This window comes from Dama dama, chromosome 5, assembly GCF_033118175.1.
Source record: "Dama dama isolate Ldn47 chromosome 5, ASM3311817v1, whole genome shotgun sequence".
Lineage (NCBI taxonomy): Eukaryota > Metazoa > Chordata > Mammalia > Artiodactyla > Cervidae > Dama > Dama dama.
In genome coordinates, this window is record NC_083685.1 from 100,546,581 (window position 1) to 100,562,036 (window position 15,456).

Below are 15,456 nucleotides of genomic sequence, written 5' to 3' on the forward strand. Positions count from 1 at the left end.
GTGGGTTTCTACTTTTATACTAATTGAAGCCCATGAATTGTAGTCTTGGCAGAGTCAACTTCACATGTTCCCTTTAAACCAATTACCGAAATTCCAAGGAGAATGTTACCTAATTATCTCTGGTCTTGGGAGTGAGGGGAACATTAATTCTTTCTGAAAATGGTTTTGTTGCTAGAAGAAGAAAGGTTTCAAATACCTGTTGCACCTTAAAAATCATTTGGAGAAGCTTACTGTGTGTTTTTGAATGAGAAAAAAATGCACGGTTCTCCCACGCTGCAGGAAGTCTCCCTTCATCTTCCAGTCCAGCTTTACCCTGAGCAATGAGAGGATATTTGATGAGACTTTTATGACAAGTTTCCAGAAGGTATTCCCAACTAATTCTCCAGTTAATCAAAGTGACTTTCAGTTTCGCTTATAAATTTAGGGTGATGGTTTTTAAACCAGGTGCAGTAAATTCTTGAATTCTTACTGCATGACCTTGAGTGCTTTGAAAATCCAGACACAAGTGTCTAGATGAAAAGATGTTCCAGAGGAAATGTGCAGGAAATGTGTTCATCTTTCTTTAGGTAGAATTCAGTGAATATTACTCAGAAATGAAAATGAAGTGTATACATACTTACTCCTCTTCAGAGAACCTCTTAAAAAGGTTAAATAAACAGAGGCATGGTATAACAGTTAATAAATATATATATGCCACTAGTGGTGAGAGGCACTGCTGTCTTTAAAGGTGGGTTAAATCTTGAGCCTGCTCTGAAGAAGCTTCTGTTCTTTGAGAAATTGCATATGCAGAGGCAGACCGCGTGGTAGAAATAAACTAACAGCAGGTAACTCTCACTTCGTGCTTGCCAAACCCTGTTCTAAGCTTTTTGTGTCTCTTACCTAATCTTCTCTGTCACTTTAAATTATCTAAGTTATTAACACCGTTTCTTCCAACAACCTTATGAAGTAGGTACATAGATGAGACTGAAGCCCAGAAAAGTGAAGGGCATTTTCCAAAGTCATGCAGCTACAGAGTGGTTGACTATGTGATGCTGGCCTGGTTACAGGTTACATGCTGTCAACCGTAGCATTTTATTGATTCTTGAAAGAAAGCAGTGTGCACTCATAGGAATGATGCTCTAAACCATTGGCTTTTGAGGGGTCTTCAGTTGAAAATGGTCATGAGATCTGGACTTAAATTTATATCACTTTTGATTTTTCTTTTTGTCCCCAGAGTGTTTCGAAATGTTATCTGTAAAGTCCGACTAAACATTAAATGGAGAGATTCGTTCTTGCGGCTCTGAATGAAGGGACAGAAGGGATCTACCACTAGGGAAGAAATGGTCAATGAAAACTCTAAATTCTGACCTAGACAGATGCAGAGAATGGAGCGCTTTGGGTGGGATTGTCAGACGACTTGTTTGCAGAACAGCTGACAGATGAGTAGGTTAGGAGACTGGGGGTTTCAGTGAACACGGTGGTGGTGCAGCCATGCGCTGCTTGAGGACAGATTTGTGATACTTTTAGCAAGAGATTTATGTCCCATCTACATTCTTGTAATGAGAGTGGAAGAAAGAACATTAATTTTTAAAAAAAACTTTTGATGATAGACGTTTTCCAACTTAGAATAGTATAATAAACCCCATGTACCCATTACATAGCATCACTGATTACAGACTTATGGCCAACTTTACTGCATTTGTTGTTCTTCCCTTTACCTGTCTCTACTAAAACACTGTCAAGCAAGTTCTGATTATCGTTAGTTCATCCACAGATGTGTCAGTCACACATCTTCTAAGTGATAAGGGTTAGACTCCTATAACTTTAGTACCTTATCACACTGTTAAGTAGACAAAACAGTATTATCAGACAGCCACTCAGTGTTCAGATTTCCTCAAGTGTCCTACAGGTGCCTTATTCACAGTTGATTTTTTTAAAGTTGAGCTCTCAACAAGGTCCACACCACATTTGGTTGATATGTCTCTTAAATTTCCTTAAAGCAGCTCCATCTTCTCTCCTTTTTTCTCCCCACTTATTCATTGAAAAACTTGGGCCATCTCTTTTGTAGCATTTTGTACACTTCGGATTTGACTGATTACATCCCTTTAGTAATTAGTGTTTCACATGTTCCTTGTTGCCCTGCATTTCCTGTTACTGGATAGCTGCAGAAGCTTTGATCATGTAGAACTTCAGGTTTTGGACAAGAACGCTTGACAGGTGGTGCTGTGTGTGTGTGTTGCGTCACACCAGGAGGCACGCGGTTTCTGGCTGCAGCTCTCCTTACGGCTGACCCGCAGGCTTCAGTGCTGTCACTGTGATTCGTGTGGAGTGAACTTCCCCATCGGCCTTTCTCCTGATGCTTCTGGCCGCCATCACTGACTTTCGTCTAGACTGATTCTTCATTTGGGACTGGCTGACTTGTGTTTCTAAACATTTGTGGTTTTCTGCAAATAGTTGCTGTCTTCAGCCAGCAAATAGTTTGTGTTTGGGGCATACTGTCGAATGCATGTTACTGCACTGATCATGTATGACTTAACTGTACCAGGGCTGTCAGATGTGAGGTACATGTATATATATGCACACGCATGTACACAAGCCCTAATTGCACTTTTCTATACTCCAAGAGAATTAGAACTGGACATCTGTCTCTTCTTACCCTGGAACATGAGTTAATCTATTCCCTAACCAGGGTTCTTTTCAACTTTTTAAAGATCTCTCAATCTCTGCAGGTAATAAAAAGCCATGTCAAATAATAATTCTTGTCTCTCTCTCTCTCTTTTTTTTTTTGGTGAAGTTGAGGAACCAGTGGGTATGTGAGACCAGTTCTGCCAAATTAAGATTGGTCCCAAACTGATGCCAGCTTTGCTCATTAATTGATATTCAGCACTTAGAGTGCTCAGGTCCTCCAGGCATTCCCTTCCCAGGACTTGGGAGCCAGGATTAGTCATCAAAAGTCAGTTTGGTGAGAATAGAAGGAAATAGGAGTTCTCATCCAAGATATATTAAAAAAAAAAAAAAACCACAAAAGCCTTGAACACCCTGTGTTCCAATTGGCAGTCACCTTCTCAGTGACTGGTTTATGCTTGTTCAACACATGTTGTTATTCACCTTTGATTAATGACAGTTTCTTAAGCAGCTTTTACCTGTCACTGTCCCTATTCAGTCACCCATCTCGTAACTACAGGATGAATGTCTCCCTGTGGTGGTATTCTGATATGGCTTTGACCTTGCACAGTTGTGAATAACAAACCCGAGACACCTCCATCAGATGTCTAGGGTAATGCAACGCTGAAATGGAAAAAGTTGGTTGAGTGTATAAAAGATGATCACAAATCTTGCAACTGAAGGCAGTTAAAAATGCCAGTTTTTTTTGTTTTTTTTTAAGCCGGAGGATGGTGACTAATGCTTGTGTCATGAAGTTATCAGTTAGGTGCATTTCTTTAGTTAAAGTTTGCTGGCTAACTTTTTCAGAGAAACTACCTAACTTCTAGCTATGCTGCCTTTGATTAATGTGAACCAAAGAAGCAACAAATTAGATCTATCAGGAAGTACAGATAAAACCCCCAATCGAGACGTCTGAGTGAAGCTATTTGTCCTAAGGGTGTTAAATCAAAACTTGAGCTCGGATTATTCATTTATTTAAGAAATATTTGAGTTCCTGTGATACGCAGGTGCTATTGTGAAAAGTCACCGGAGTGCTAAATCTAATTTCCAGTGGTCAGAAGTCATCTATATGAATATGTAGGTTCTGAGCATGAGAATACTTTTGTTCAGATGTTGATCGTGTCCCCAAAGAAGCAAGAGGTTGTTATATAATAAATGAGGTATGCTCTTGAGGACTATTTGAACATTATATGTTGTAGGGCTTTTGGCCCCTCCTCTAACTATGGATGATATTTTAGAACTGGAGAAACTATCCTTGAAATATAGCGTCCCTTCTGCTTTAGGTGGCACAAACTGCAGGCTTGCTTACAGTTTTGGGTAGCATAAAAATATCAATTTATAAATATTGATGAAAATAAGGAAAGATTTACTTCTTGATGTTAATTTCTTTTGCCTTTAGGAAATCTTAATATTCCTCACTTTTCACTGTTTCACATTTTGACACTGAGGTGTTTTCTGACTCCACATAGTCTTCCAGTGTCAACTGTGCAACTCAGTTCTGACACTGTCTGCCTGGGGTTAGCATCACATCTCACAGATTAAAGGGTTCAGCCCCATCAAGTGACCCTGACTTCAGATCCAGCTGCAAATGGGGTGCCCAGGCTGCTCACACTTCTCCCTGGCTGACTGCATGTTACAGGGTTCCCTTAGCACCACACCCCCACCCTCTACGAGGGTTCACTTATTTGCTAGAACAGCTCACAGAACTCAGTTGTTCACCAATTTATTATAAACATGTGTAACTCAGGAAGAGCCAAATAGCAGAGGCATAGGGCAAGGGATGGAGAGAGAGGAGGGCATAGCTTCCCTGCCTTCTCTGGGTGCATCATCCTTCTATCTCTTCTGTGTGTTTGCCAACCAGGAAGCTCAGAGCTAATTTTGGGGAGTTTTTATGAAACTTTCATTGCAAAGGTATGACTGATTAAATCGTTGACCTTTGGAGACTGAACTCAGTCTCCATACCCTCTCCCTTCTGTGGTGGTTGGTGGGTGGCGCTGAAAGTTATCACCCTCTGATGACTTGACTGGTTTTTCTGGACACCAGCGCCCCGCATCGTGAAGTTCTGTACGCCCTCCCCACCCTCCACCTAATTAGCATAAACCCTGATGTAGTGAAAGGAGGCTTGTTATGTATAATAAAAGATGTTTATTACTTAGGAAATTCCAAGGGTTGTAGGAGCTCTGTCCTAGGAGCCTCAGACAAATATCACATGCATTTTTAAAAAATTATTTATATATCACAAATTGTGTCTGTAGCAAAACCACATGCATACAGCAGATACATAGCTTTGAGAATCAGTACAGTTTCTAGACAGGCTAATCTGAAGGTACCTGGAAGGAAGAGTGGGTACCCACTGTCTCTTTGGCCAGTGGGTAGTTGATTTTCTGTTGTGAAAAGGATCAAGATGTCCTGTCTGAGGACTGAGTGATACTTCCAGTGTGATGCTAAATTGTGAAAGAAAAACAGCTTTCTTTATCCTAATCTACTTGCTAACTTATAGGATTAGTTTAGAAGAGTTAATTATTTATGACTGTGTGGGAATCCTTATTAGTATTTTAAGCTGATAAGGAAATAAATTAGATAAAGGAAGGAATTAACATTTGACAAAAGTCTGGCTTTGTTGCCTGAGAGTCTCTTGAACTGCGAGGAGATCAAACCAGTCAGTCCTAAAGGAAATCAGTCCCAAATATTCATTGGAAGGACTGCTACTGAAGCTCCAATACTTTGGCCACCTGATGCAAAGAAATGACTCATTGGAAAAGACCCTGATGCTGGGAAAGATTGAAGGCAGGAGGAGAAGGGGATGATAGAGGATGAGATGATTGGATGGCATCACTGACTCGATGGGCACGAGTTTGAGCAAGCTCCGGGAGTTGGTGATGGACAGGGAAGCCTGGTGTGCTGCAGTCCATGGAGGGCCGCAAAGAGGCAGACACAACTGAGCAATTGAACTGAACTGATAATGGTATTAGTCTAAGTAAACTCTGTAAGGAGAAGTCAGATCCGGTCTTTTTAGGAGCTGCCCAGTTGAGGTCCTGCTTTTGGCTGAAATGGTCACCTCCTTGGCCCTGTGGCCTGGAAGCACTCACTGGAGCTCTAGGTCAGTGGCACTTGCTTTGCCTTCATTGTGTCACACACATGTTCTCTTCTTAGCACTGTGGTGCATATAAGAAAGGTGTGAAGCACTGATGGGAAAAATACTGACTGTATTATTAGAAAATACGGTGAATGTGCTGGTTTCATTTATCGGTGGTGGGAAGTTAAAATGGTGATGGTAGGATGTTGTGGGTTTGCCATGCAGGAAAAATAAATGTGATATAAGACCAGAGGGCACTTTGTTCCCTGTTAGAGCTCAAGCAAGCTGTTGTGAGAACACCTGCATCTCTGCCTCCACAGTGAAGCTGGTGGAACCTTCTGCCTGGGCTCAAGGTGTTGGAAACCAAAACAAGCCCTGTGGCTCTTTTTGGCACAGTTCCTAAGTTTGCATATTATGTGCCTTGTCCCACTAGAAGGAGGGCCACTGTGGATGGTTTTCCAGAAATCCTAACAGATTGTTGTTGGTGTGTGCTGAGACAGTAACTTCAGACTTTGGTAAGCTGTGGAGGAGTTTCATTAAATGCTAAGGGGTCTGATGGGGAGGCCTGCCCATCTCAGGAGAAGGGAGCTCCCTGACCATCAGTGTAGAGTGTTTTGTTGGAGTTGACACAGCATTTATGTCTCACTTATCTCCATGGGGCCCCTGTTGGTATGTTCACACATTTGAGGCTTGAGAGCAAAAATGCCCTGTGGATTTGGCTGAGTTTAGGGGATTACGTGGGTTTAAAGTGTTCTGGTGCTTGGACAAGTTGCTGGGCGCCGTTACTGACTGGTGTGCCATGAATGTTCCCCTCCCTGACCAGGGTTCTCAGCGCGTGTGGCCTCCGAGCTTCTCTATGGAGGGAAGTAGTGTAGGTGTAGGCCTTTTGTACAGGGACCGTGAAGGATGAAAGCATAAAGGAGATGCTCAGTAAGCTGGAGACACGTGAAGGACTCAGTTCTTAGCGCGTCTGCCTCTCTCTCTACACTGGGGCAGAGGTGTGCTGACGGTCATGGCTGCCACCACTCCGTACTCATTTGGAACCTTCTCAAGGTAGGTGTGTAGCTGGAATTCCCGCTGTTAGGGTCCCATGGCGGCTGTGCTTGCACGGCCATTGGAGCATGGCATTGTGGAGGGAGGGGATTGCATTGGATAGCGTTTCCTGTTTTCTTGGAGATTAAAATATTGTTAATTTAGCTGATCCCCAATCATTGGGCCACCAGGGAAGTCTGTGCACTTGTATTTTTAAGGCCATTTTTTTTAAACTTGTTCTCTCGGCCTCAGCAAGGTTAGATTTAGAGAATAGATTCGTCCCTTTTAGAAAGTTCTGGTGTCAGGAGCAAGGATGTTATAATTAAAATAGAAAAGAAAAGAAAAAAAAAAAAACGCTTAGTGTAGAAAAACTGAAAGAGAAAAGCAGAAAAAAAATTTAAAAATCACTGATGATTTTAGCACTATGAATTAATTACCAGTGTGTATTATAAATTATATGCACATGTGCTTTACTAAAATGATAGTTTATTAGACACATTATGTATTGCCTGATTAAAAGGAAAAAAAAAGCCTTTAAACTATTAATGTTAGTTCTAATGTTAGTAGTCTTTTATGGTGTGTTTTCTTGGTGGTAGTGTGGTATTACCAATATGGGTGTGCCATAATTTTTATAACTCATCTAACCTGACTTGCCTCTTGAGAAACCTGTATGCAGGTCAGGAAGCAACAGTTAGAACTGGACATGGAACAACAGACTGGTTCCAAATAGGGAAAGGAGTACGTCAAGGCTGTATATTGTCACCCTTCTTATTTAACTTATATGCAGAGTACATCATGAGAAACGCTGGGCTGGAAGAAGCACAAGCTGGAATCAAGATTGCAGGAAGAAATATAATAACCTCAGATATACAGATGACACCACCCTTATGGCAGAAAGTGAAGAGGAACTAAAAAGCCTCTTGATGAAGGTGAAAGAGGAGAGTGAAAAAGTTGGCTTAAAGCTCAACATTCAGAAAACTAAGATCATGGCATCTGGTCCCATCACCTCATGGAAAATAGATGGGGAGACAGTGGAAACAATGTCAGACTTTATTTTTCTGGGCTCCAAAATCACTGCAGATGGTGATTGCAGCCATGAAATTAAAAGACGCTTACTCCTTGGAAGGAAAGTTTTGACCAACCTAGACAGCATATTAAAAAGCAGAGACATTACTTTGCCAACAAAGGTCCATCTAGTCAAGGCTGTGGTTTTTCCAGTGGTCATGTATGGATGTGAGAGTTGGACTGTGAAGAAAGCTGAGCGCCGAAAAATTGATGCTTTTGAACTATGGTGTTGGAGAAGACTCTTGAGAGTCCCTTGGACTGCAAGGAGATCCAACCAGTCCATCCTGAAGGAGATCAGTCCTGGGTGTTCATTGGAAGGACTGATGCTGAAGCTGAACCTCCAGTACTTTGGCCACCTCATGCGAAGAGCTGACTCATTGGAAAAGACCCTGATGCTAGGAGGGATTGGGGGCAGGAGGAGAAGGGGACGACAGAGGATGAGATGGCTGGATGGCATCACCAACTCGATGGGCATGAGTTTGAGTAAACTCCGGGAGTTTGTGATGGACAGGGAGGCCTGGCGTGCTGCGATTCATGGGGTCGCAAAGAGTCGGACACGACTGAGCGACTGAACTGAACTGAGCACAAGTATCTCTGCTTTGGATAACTTTCTTTGTGTAGTCTTTAACTTCCTGAAGGACAGATTCTTAGGGATAGAGTTACTGGCTTAGCCATCCGGACATTTTGAGGTGTTCTGTAGGTATTGCCCTCTAGAAACTGGGCCAGTTAATATTCATTCACAGCAGTGCATTATTTGTTCTTTCATCTGTCTGTGTTCATCTGTTGACTGAAGAAGTGTTGAGGGTTCATGTGTCTGGTGTAATTCTTAGGCCACTGAGGCACATGAGAAGTAGTTTCTGCCTTGCTGGAACTGAGGTGGGTGCGGGGCACCCTCTGACTCCACACGGCTGTGGAAGTAAAGTCCCTGGGGGACCGCTGCTTATTGTACCTGTGTGAGCTTTGATATTAGAGCTCCCTAGTTATGTGTGGTATTTAAGGCAAAAACTGAATTTTATTTTTTTGGATGACTAGAAGAATTGGAAATTTTTTTTCATGTTAACGGCTTATTTCTAATCTATTTGTATCCCTTCTTTTGTGAATGACCCGTTCAGGCCGTTTGTGTATTTTCTAACGGGGATATTTGCTGTCACTGATTGGCAAGGCCCTCATACTCTCTCCTAGTGTGTCGTTGCAGAAGTAGTGGCTTTAACTGAGGCTCTGCAGTTCAGACAGAGCGCTTCCCTCTTTGCCTCTCAGTGACCGGGGTCCTCACAGCAGAACTTGGGTCTGTAGAGGTCCAAAGCCAAGATTCTGTCTGCATGGTGGTATGGACAGGCTTCTCAAGTCCTGTTAATTTCAGTAGAGCCTGGACATTTGTGCTGTACTGGTGATCCCGGGAGGGTCTTCCTGAACTGGCTGGCTTCCTGGGTATTTTTGAGGAGTTTGGACTAATCAGGATTTGGCCAGTTTAGTTGGAGGAGTTACATTTGTTTGCTGGTTATTGACATCTGGCCTGTGTTAGTCCTTACCACAGCAGTTCCGACAAGTAAGGGACAGTTTGTAATCTTGGTTTTACAGATGTGTGGATTACTAGACCACAGAAATATCCCTGTTTTTATCTTCATCAGTATTTCATTGGTGCTCACTTAATATCTAGCAAAAGTGCTTTTCTTCCCTATTCCTACCCTTTAACTTTCCCCCACCACAGTCTCTTTTAATTTTGGCAGGATGCCAAAGACAGTAGTCTTTGTGGGTAGGTCACTGCTTTGTCCTTTTGTCCCCTCTGCCTGGCAGACTGGCTTGTGTATAAGTGCAACATTTCTGCACCTCTGGCTACATAACTTCTTTCATTGGACTTCCCCCAAATCCATCTTACACACAGAATTGTTAAAATGTGATGAAGGGGCTGTTGGTTTCTTAAACTCAGCAGTCCAGTTTCCAGAATGCTTACGTGCATGGGTGAGTGACAGTGTTTTGTTTTATTGATGAGAGTTCAGAGTTCTAAGTGAGATCTTATTAATTTTTGGATGTTGCTTACCCTTATGTACTAAAGTCTGGAGGAGAAGGAAGCAATGTAATGTTAGCTGATGGTGGCTCATTTAATGCTTGGAATGCCTGGGATTGCGAGCCTAGAATGGACAACGTTGCCCGTTTCTCCTGATTTCAAGTCAATGTCCTTCCTCTCTTACTCTCTTGAGTTCATGATATGTAAGAGAGAGCACTTGTCACAGTAGTAATGGAGGCAGAAAACGGGATGAAAGTAAACTCTTGTCTGCCACTTTATTTCCTCATTTCTGAAGTTGTTTGAGGTTGCATAGTTGGAATTGTCTTCCTCTTTTTCTGGTGATTACAGATAACTTGAAAAATTACTCTGGATATTCTTTCTGTTTTGCAAATGAGGTTACTCAGAGCCAAGGGAGAAATGAGCGTTTAAGGCAGTTCTTTTCCCCCACCCCTGGTGGGGTGCTCTGAATACTTGTAGATCAGTCACCAGTATTCCTGGAGGTATGGTCGGAGTGCTCTGTCTGTTGTAGTTAAGGTTCCCACCTACTCCCGGCCTTGGTTCTGGGGAGTCCCCTGTGGTGTCAGGGGGCTTCCTCCAGAGAGACTGATCCAATCACCTTTCCATTTCTGCCAGCTCTTTTGGCGTGTGAGTAGTGGCTTAAAACAGCAACTGTTTGATTCTTCATGATTCTGTTTGTTACTCACATGTCTGTGTTCAGCTCCTTGGTCTGCTGGGGCTGCTTCAGCTCAGCTGGACTGGCTGGGCCTTCAGGCCTCCCGCTCCATTGCCCCTTCATCGTCCAGGAAGCTTGACTGACTTGCTTTCCGTTTAGACTCAGGAACTCTGCAGGAGCGTGAGAGTGGAACCGGCAAGGGCAAATCCCAGGCCTGCCTGGATTCAGGAGGAGGGACACAGTTTCCCTCTGTGATGGCAGGAGCAGCAGAGTCACGTTGCAGAGAGGCACGGACACGGAGCTGTGGTTCATTGGTGGCTATTTCTGTAACAGTCTACTGCAGAAACCACAGAGATCTGAAAGCTGAAAGATGGCTTCCTTTCAGCCTCAATATTCTGAGTTGTTCTGTGGTCAGAATTAGAGCAAAAGATACTCCTGGGCCATAGTGAGTATGGATATGCTTGGACAGGTTCTCCTGCTTCAGAATCGCCGTTCTGAATATTCTTGAAGATCCCATGCTTGGGAATGCTCCTCCCATGGGAACTGTAAGGAATAAATTGTAGAGTGATGATACTGGAAAGGTTGTGTAAATGTCACTGGCATCCTCTTAAGGCAGAACTTGAAACCAGAATTTCAAGGGTGATGCAGAAAGGTGGACCTCTCGGTCCTTGGAGCAGCTGAGTAGGGCTTGAGGCTGCGGAACCACCTCGGCCAGCTTCGGGGCCAACCGTGGTTCTCATTTTCTCCCTGCATTGAACAGATGTCCTCATTGTCATATAAATTATGGCATGAAAAAAGTCAGCCAGCCTTGCCCTAAAGGACACAGCAGCACTTTGGGAATATGACTGGATGAGGACACATACTGTTTTCCTTATCAGTCAGGGTTCCTGGGTGCAAACAGCAGAAACTGATTCCAGCTGATTTAACCCATGCTTTTCGTTGTCTGGGTCTGTTCCTGTCAGATTTATTCCCAGATCAGTAAATATGTGAGCGGATTTTCTGTATCAGGCACCGAACTTGGGTTTCAGGTATACAAAGACAGTCTTGTCTGTGGGAAACTCCTTTCATTTAAATAAGGTGTTTGACCTGCCTTTTTTCTATCCTACTGCAGGTAAAGGGGAGGGTCTGTTTATTTCTGTTGATTGGTTAGGAATTTATTATTTGGTGACAGTCTTACCAAAGGGAGGATTATAATCACAAATTTATAGTCTTTCTTGATAATGACTTTAAATTACTTGTAAAGCTATTTTAATCCCTATTAGCTTCTAAAAATCTCCACTAGCCATCTATAGTATCCTTATATTCTTTTCTGCCTATTGCAGGCAATTGAAAAAAAATCCATATTGATCCAATATGCTGTTTGTTTGTAGTTTTGTCAAAATATCTGAATACCCGGTGACAGGTTGTCTTTAGGGTTTGGTTTTTTGGGGCCCTTGAGAAAGAGAGGTAAAGACAAGAAAGATCAGAACTAAGAAAGATTCTTACTTAGAGAATGAATATAGAGGAAGAGATGCTTAAACAAGCAAACAAAAAAGCTCATGCCTACAGAGATTCAGAAATAGCCCTTAAAGTATTGTAGAAGCTGCCTCTTTGTACCTTACCATCCACCTCATCTTTGCTGGCCTTTCTGGGGTGTTCTTGTCCTCCCCTAGACTGAGACTGCCTTATGAGCTCCTCTTAAATGTAGGGTGCACTGCTGAGAACAAGTCATGTAACTCAATCTCAGACTCTGAGTCATTGTTGCTTATAGATACTTTGAACTTTTATAGAATTCTTTAGTGTATTTTGTTGGTGAAAGATCAAAATATATACTCAGACTGTTTTTAAGATAGCTGCAGGTGTTTCTGAAGTAGAGAGTGTGTTTAAATCTCATTTATGTAAGTCACATTCTGTTCCTTGTGTGAGTGTTCATTTATATAGTAAATGTCCTTTAAGGACCCTAATTTATTTTTGTTTATTGTGAATGCAGTGTGAAAAGGAATCTGTGTGTGTGTGTGTATTATATAGAAACATTTATTTTCAAAAGAACAATTTGAGTAAGTTTTAATTATAGTGACATGTTTTATTTGCCTGCAAAGGTTAGCTACTGTTCTGTCAAATTGGGCTTTTGCAGAGCGGACCAGTTTTAGTGTCTTTCTTTGGATAGTTTTCACAATGATTCTGTGTTCTGTTATTGTCCTTAGCATTTAATCTTTTATCACTTTTTCACCATGCAGAGAATATGGGTGATGTACCAGTCAGTTTCAGACACACACACATGACAGGTGGTGTTCAGCCTTTGATTTGGGGAGCTTGTTAGCATTGAGCTAATTCAAATTTATGATCGCAAAAGTTCTTAATTTGCCATATAAAGTAGCATTCATAGATTCTGGTATTTTGGGGGCCACCTTTTCTGCCCACTACAATATGCCTCTGGTCCCTATGTAATTACATCTGTCCTACATGCAAAATACATTCATCTGCCTCAACATTTCCCAGAAGTCTTGGCTCATTACAAAATCAGCTCGAGTCCAGACCTTGTCTAGACATCATCAGCTCACCGGTCCCAAATCTCATCATTGGAAGCATCTCAGTCAGGTATGGGTGAGACTGTTAAGTATGATCCATCACGACACCGATTTCTTCTCCGTCTGTGAACCTGGTAACTAGATGATGAATTATCTGCTTCCAAAAAAATTACAGTGGTAGGTCAGGCATTGGATAACCATTAGGGAGATTTTCATTCAAAAAGGGAGAAAACTGAAGGCAGAAAAGAGTGAGCAAGCAGTCCCAAACAATTTCAGAATCTAGCAGTGCCTGCAAATGGTCCTCCTCCTTTGAACCTTCCTTAAAGACAGGTTTGCAGGACATGAAAGAACTTACTCATTTAAAGTTGCTTCTTGTTCGCTGCTGAACCTCTTCCCAACGGTTTTTCTTCTACCAACAGTGTATTTTGCTGGTGATTCTTTTACCTGGTCATCTGATCACCATATATCATTAAAAGAATAAATGTATGTGTACAAAAATAAAACCTCTAAACTTTTCCAGTTTCACATGAACAAAAGCTTTAATTGTTTTTGGTGTCACTAAGTACCTTTCATAATTTTTTTCTCAGTTTTGCTTAACTTTTCATACCCTTGCCATTTTTTGTATTTTTTTCTTGATTTGTGTGATGTCCTTATATAGTTAGTTTTTGATTTTATATTGCAAGAATTTTCCAAGTCTTTATTTAATTTTTTAAAGATTTTTTTTTTTTGTAAATATAGAGTTTGCTTTTTTAATACCTTTTGCATGTATAGTTTGAATATCCCTTCTCTACTTACGATCAAATTAAAAATTATTTTTTTTAAAAAAGGCACCCAAAAGGACAACTTGTGTGGAAAGTTCACATTGTACTCCGCTTATTTCTGACAGTGGGCTCCTTAGGAACCACTGTTATCCTGTGGCAAGGCGCGTCCCTGAGAGCCGCCCCTGGAGCCCGTAGGAGCCCGTGGTCCTGCCCTGGGGGCCTGCCCGCCGGCGGGGCTCCTCAAAGCCCGGGGCCAAGTGGGTTGAGCCCACTCTTCTGAATCCACTGAGGCAGGAAGGGGTTTGGATGGGAGAGATGTTGTTGGAATAGGTAGATACGTGTATGATACACTGTGAAAAATGAGTGCTGGAAAATGTATCCTCAAGATGTACATGCAACCAAGATGTACTAAAAATGTGGAAAAACCCAACTCTGTTACAAAATTTCCATATAGTAAACCCCTACACTAGTAATTTTGTAAGATTTATTGACATAGAAAAAAATAGAATCTGTGACTAAAGCATGTTGCAAATCAGTACTGTGGTCCAATTTTGATTGTAGAGGAAAAAAAAATCTCTGTGTAGAAAATAGTCTGCAATAGACAATGATTATTTTGGGATAATTGCACTTTTAAGTGTATATACAAGTTTTTAAAACCCTATAATATACTTATAGGTGTATAATTATATATTTTTATCTTTTCTGAATTTTTTGGCTTTTAAAGGACTCTTTAAAAAATAATATAACATAAAACATTGATAATTTCTCCCTTCCCAAGCCAAATAAATTGCCCCAGAGAAATGATGGTTTGGCTTACCTGTGTTATTAACTTGAAATTGACTGTTCCATGATGTTTTTAGCATCATGGTTGTGAAATGCTTTATATTCTTCACTCAGTTGTTTATATTACATTTGAGGGGAAATGATTTTTATTAAACTAAAGAATTAAAACGTAACACTGGAAAGGTGCTGATATTTTAGTATTTTTCAATATATCTGCCGAGGAGAATGATTTTTATAGCGGTATTTTTACATGCAAAAGCCTTAGCACCTCTGAACAATATAAACGGAAAGCACTGAGCACTGTTTTCTGTTCTTTTGGAGACAATGAGTGATTTGTGGTTAGTAACAACTTTGAATCATTTTTATTTACTTTTTCTTAATTCTGAGAAATTCTTTGCCACCTCTCAAAATATTATGTTAATATATGTTAAAGCAAAATTTCCTACGTCTTGGTGTGAATTTCTTATGCCCTCAGAATCCTACCTGTTTTATAGTACTTGAAACTTTTACTTTTTATTTGTTATTTCTTAGGTAAACGCAAAGCACTGAAGTTGAATTTTGCAAATCCACCTTTCAAATCTACAGCAAGGTTTACTCTGAATCCCAATCCTGCAGGAGTTCAAAACCCACACATGTGAGTATTTCTGGTAATCAAATAAAAGGCTCAACTCAAGCAAAGGTTTTAAAGTTATTATATTTTATCAATTTTTGCAAGTCGAGGGGTTGGTATTTGTTTTATTTTATGGGCTATTTGAAATATTGCTGTTTGGACTTACAAAAGCTGTTGATCCTGTAGTCTGAAGTAGGCAGACACAATTTTCCTTTCTCAAGTTTCACTTGAAGGTAAGAGAAGAGCTGAAGGCTCAGATACATTTATACTGTTTTAATTCCTCCCACTGAACACTGAGAGG

General features: G+C 41.2%; 1 protein-coding gene across 2 annotated transcripts in view; it reads left to right on the forward strand.

Annotated features, from left to right (window-relative positions):
- The window catches only part of MAP2K4 (mitogen-activated protein kinase kinase 4), a 78,478-nt gene that overhangs the window by 14,518 nt on the left and 48,504 nt on the right, over positions 1–15,456 (forward strand). For both annotated transcript variants that reach the window (XM_061143509.1, XM_061143510.1), the window contains exon 2: positions 15,077–15,179. In XM_061143509.1, coding sequence (XP_060999492.1) covers positions 15,077–15,179 — 103 coding nt within the window. The remainder of the gene's footprint in view (positions 1–15,076; positions 15,180–15,456) is intronic.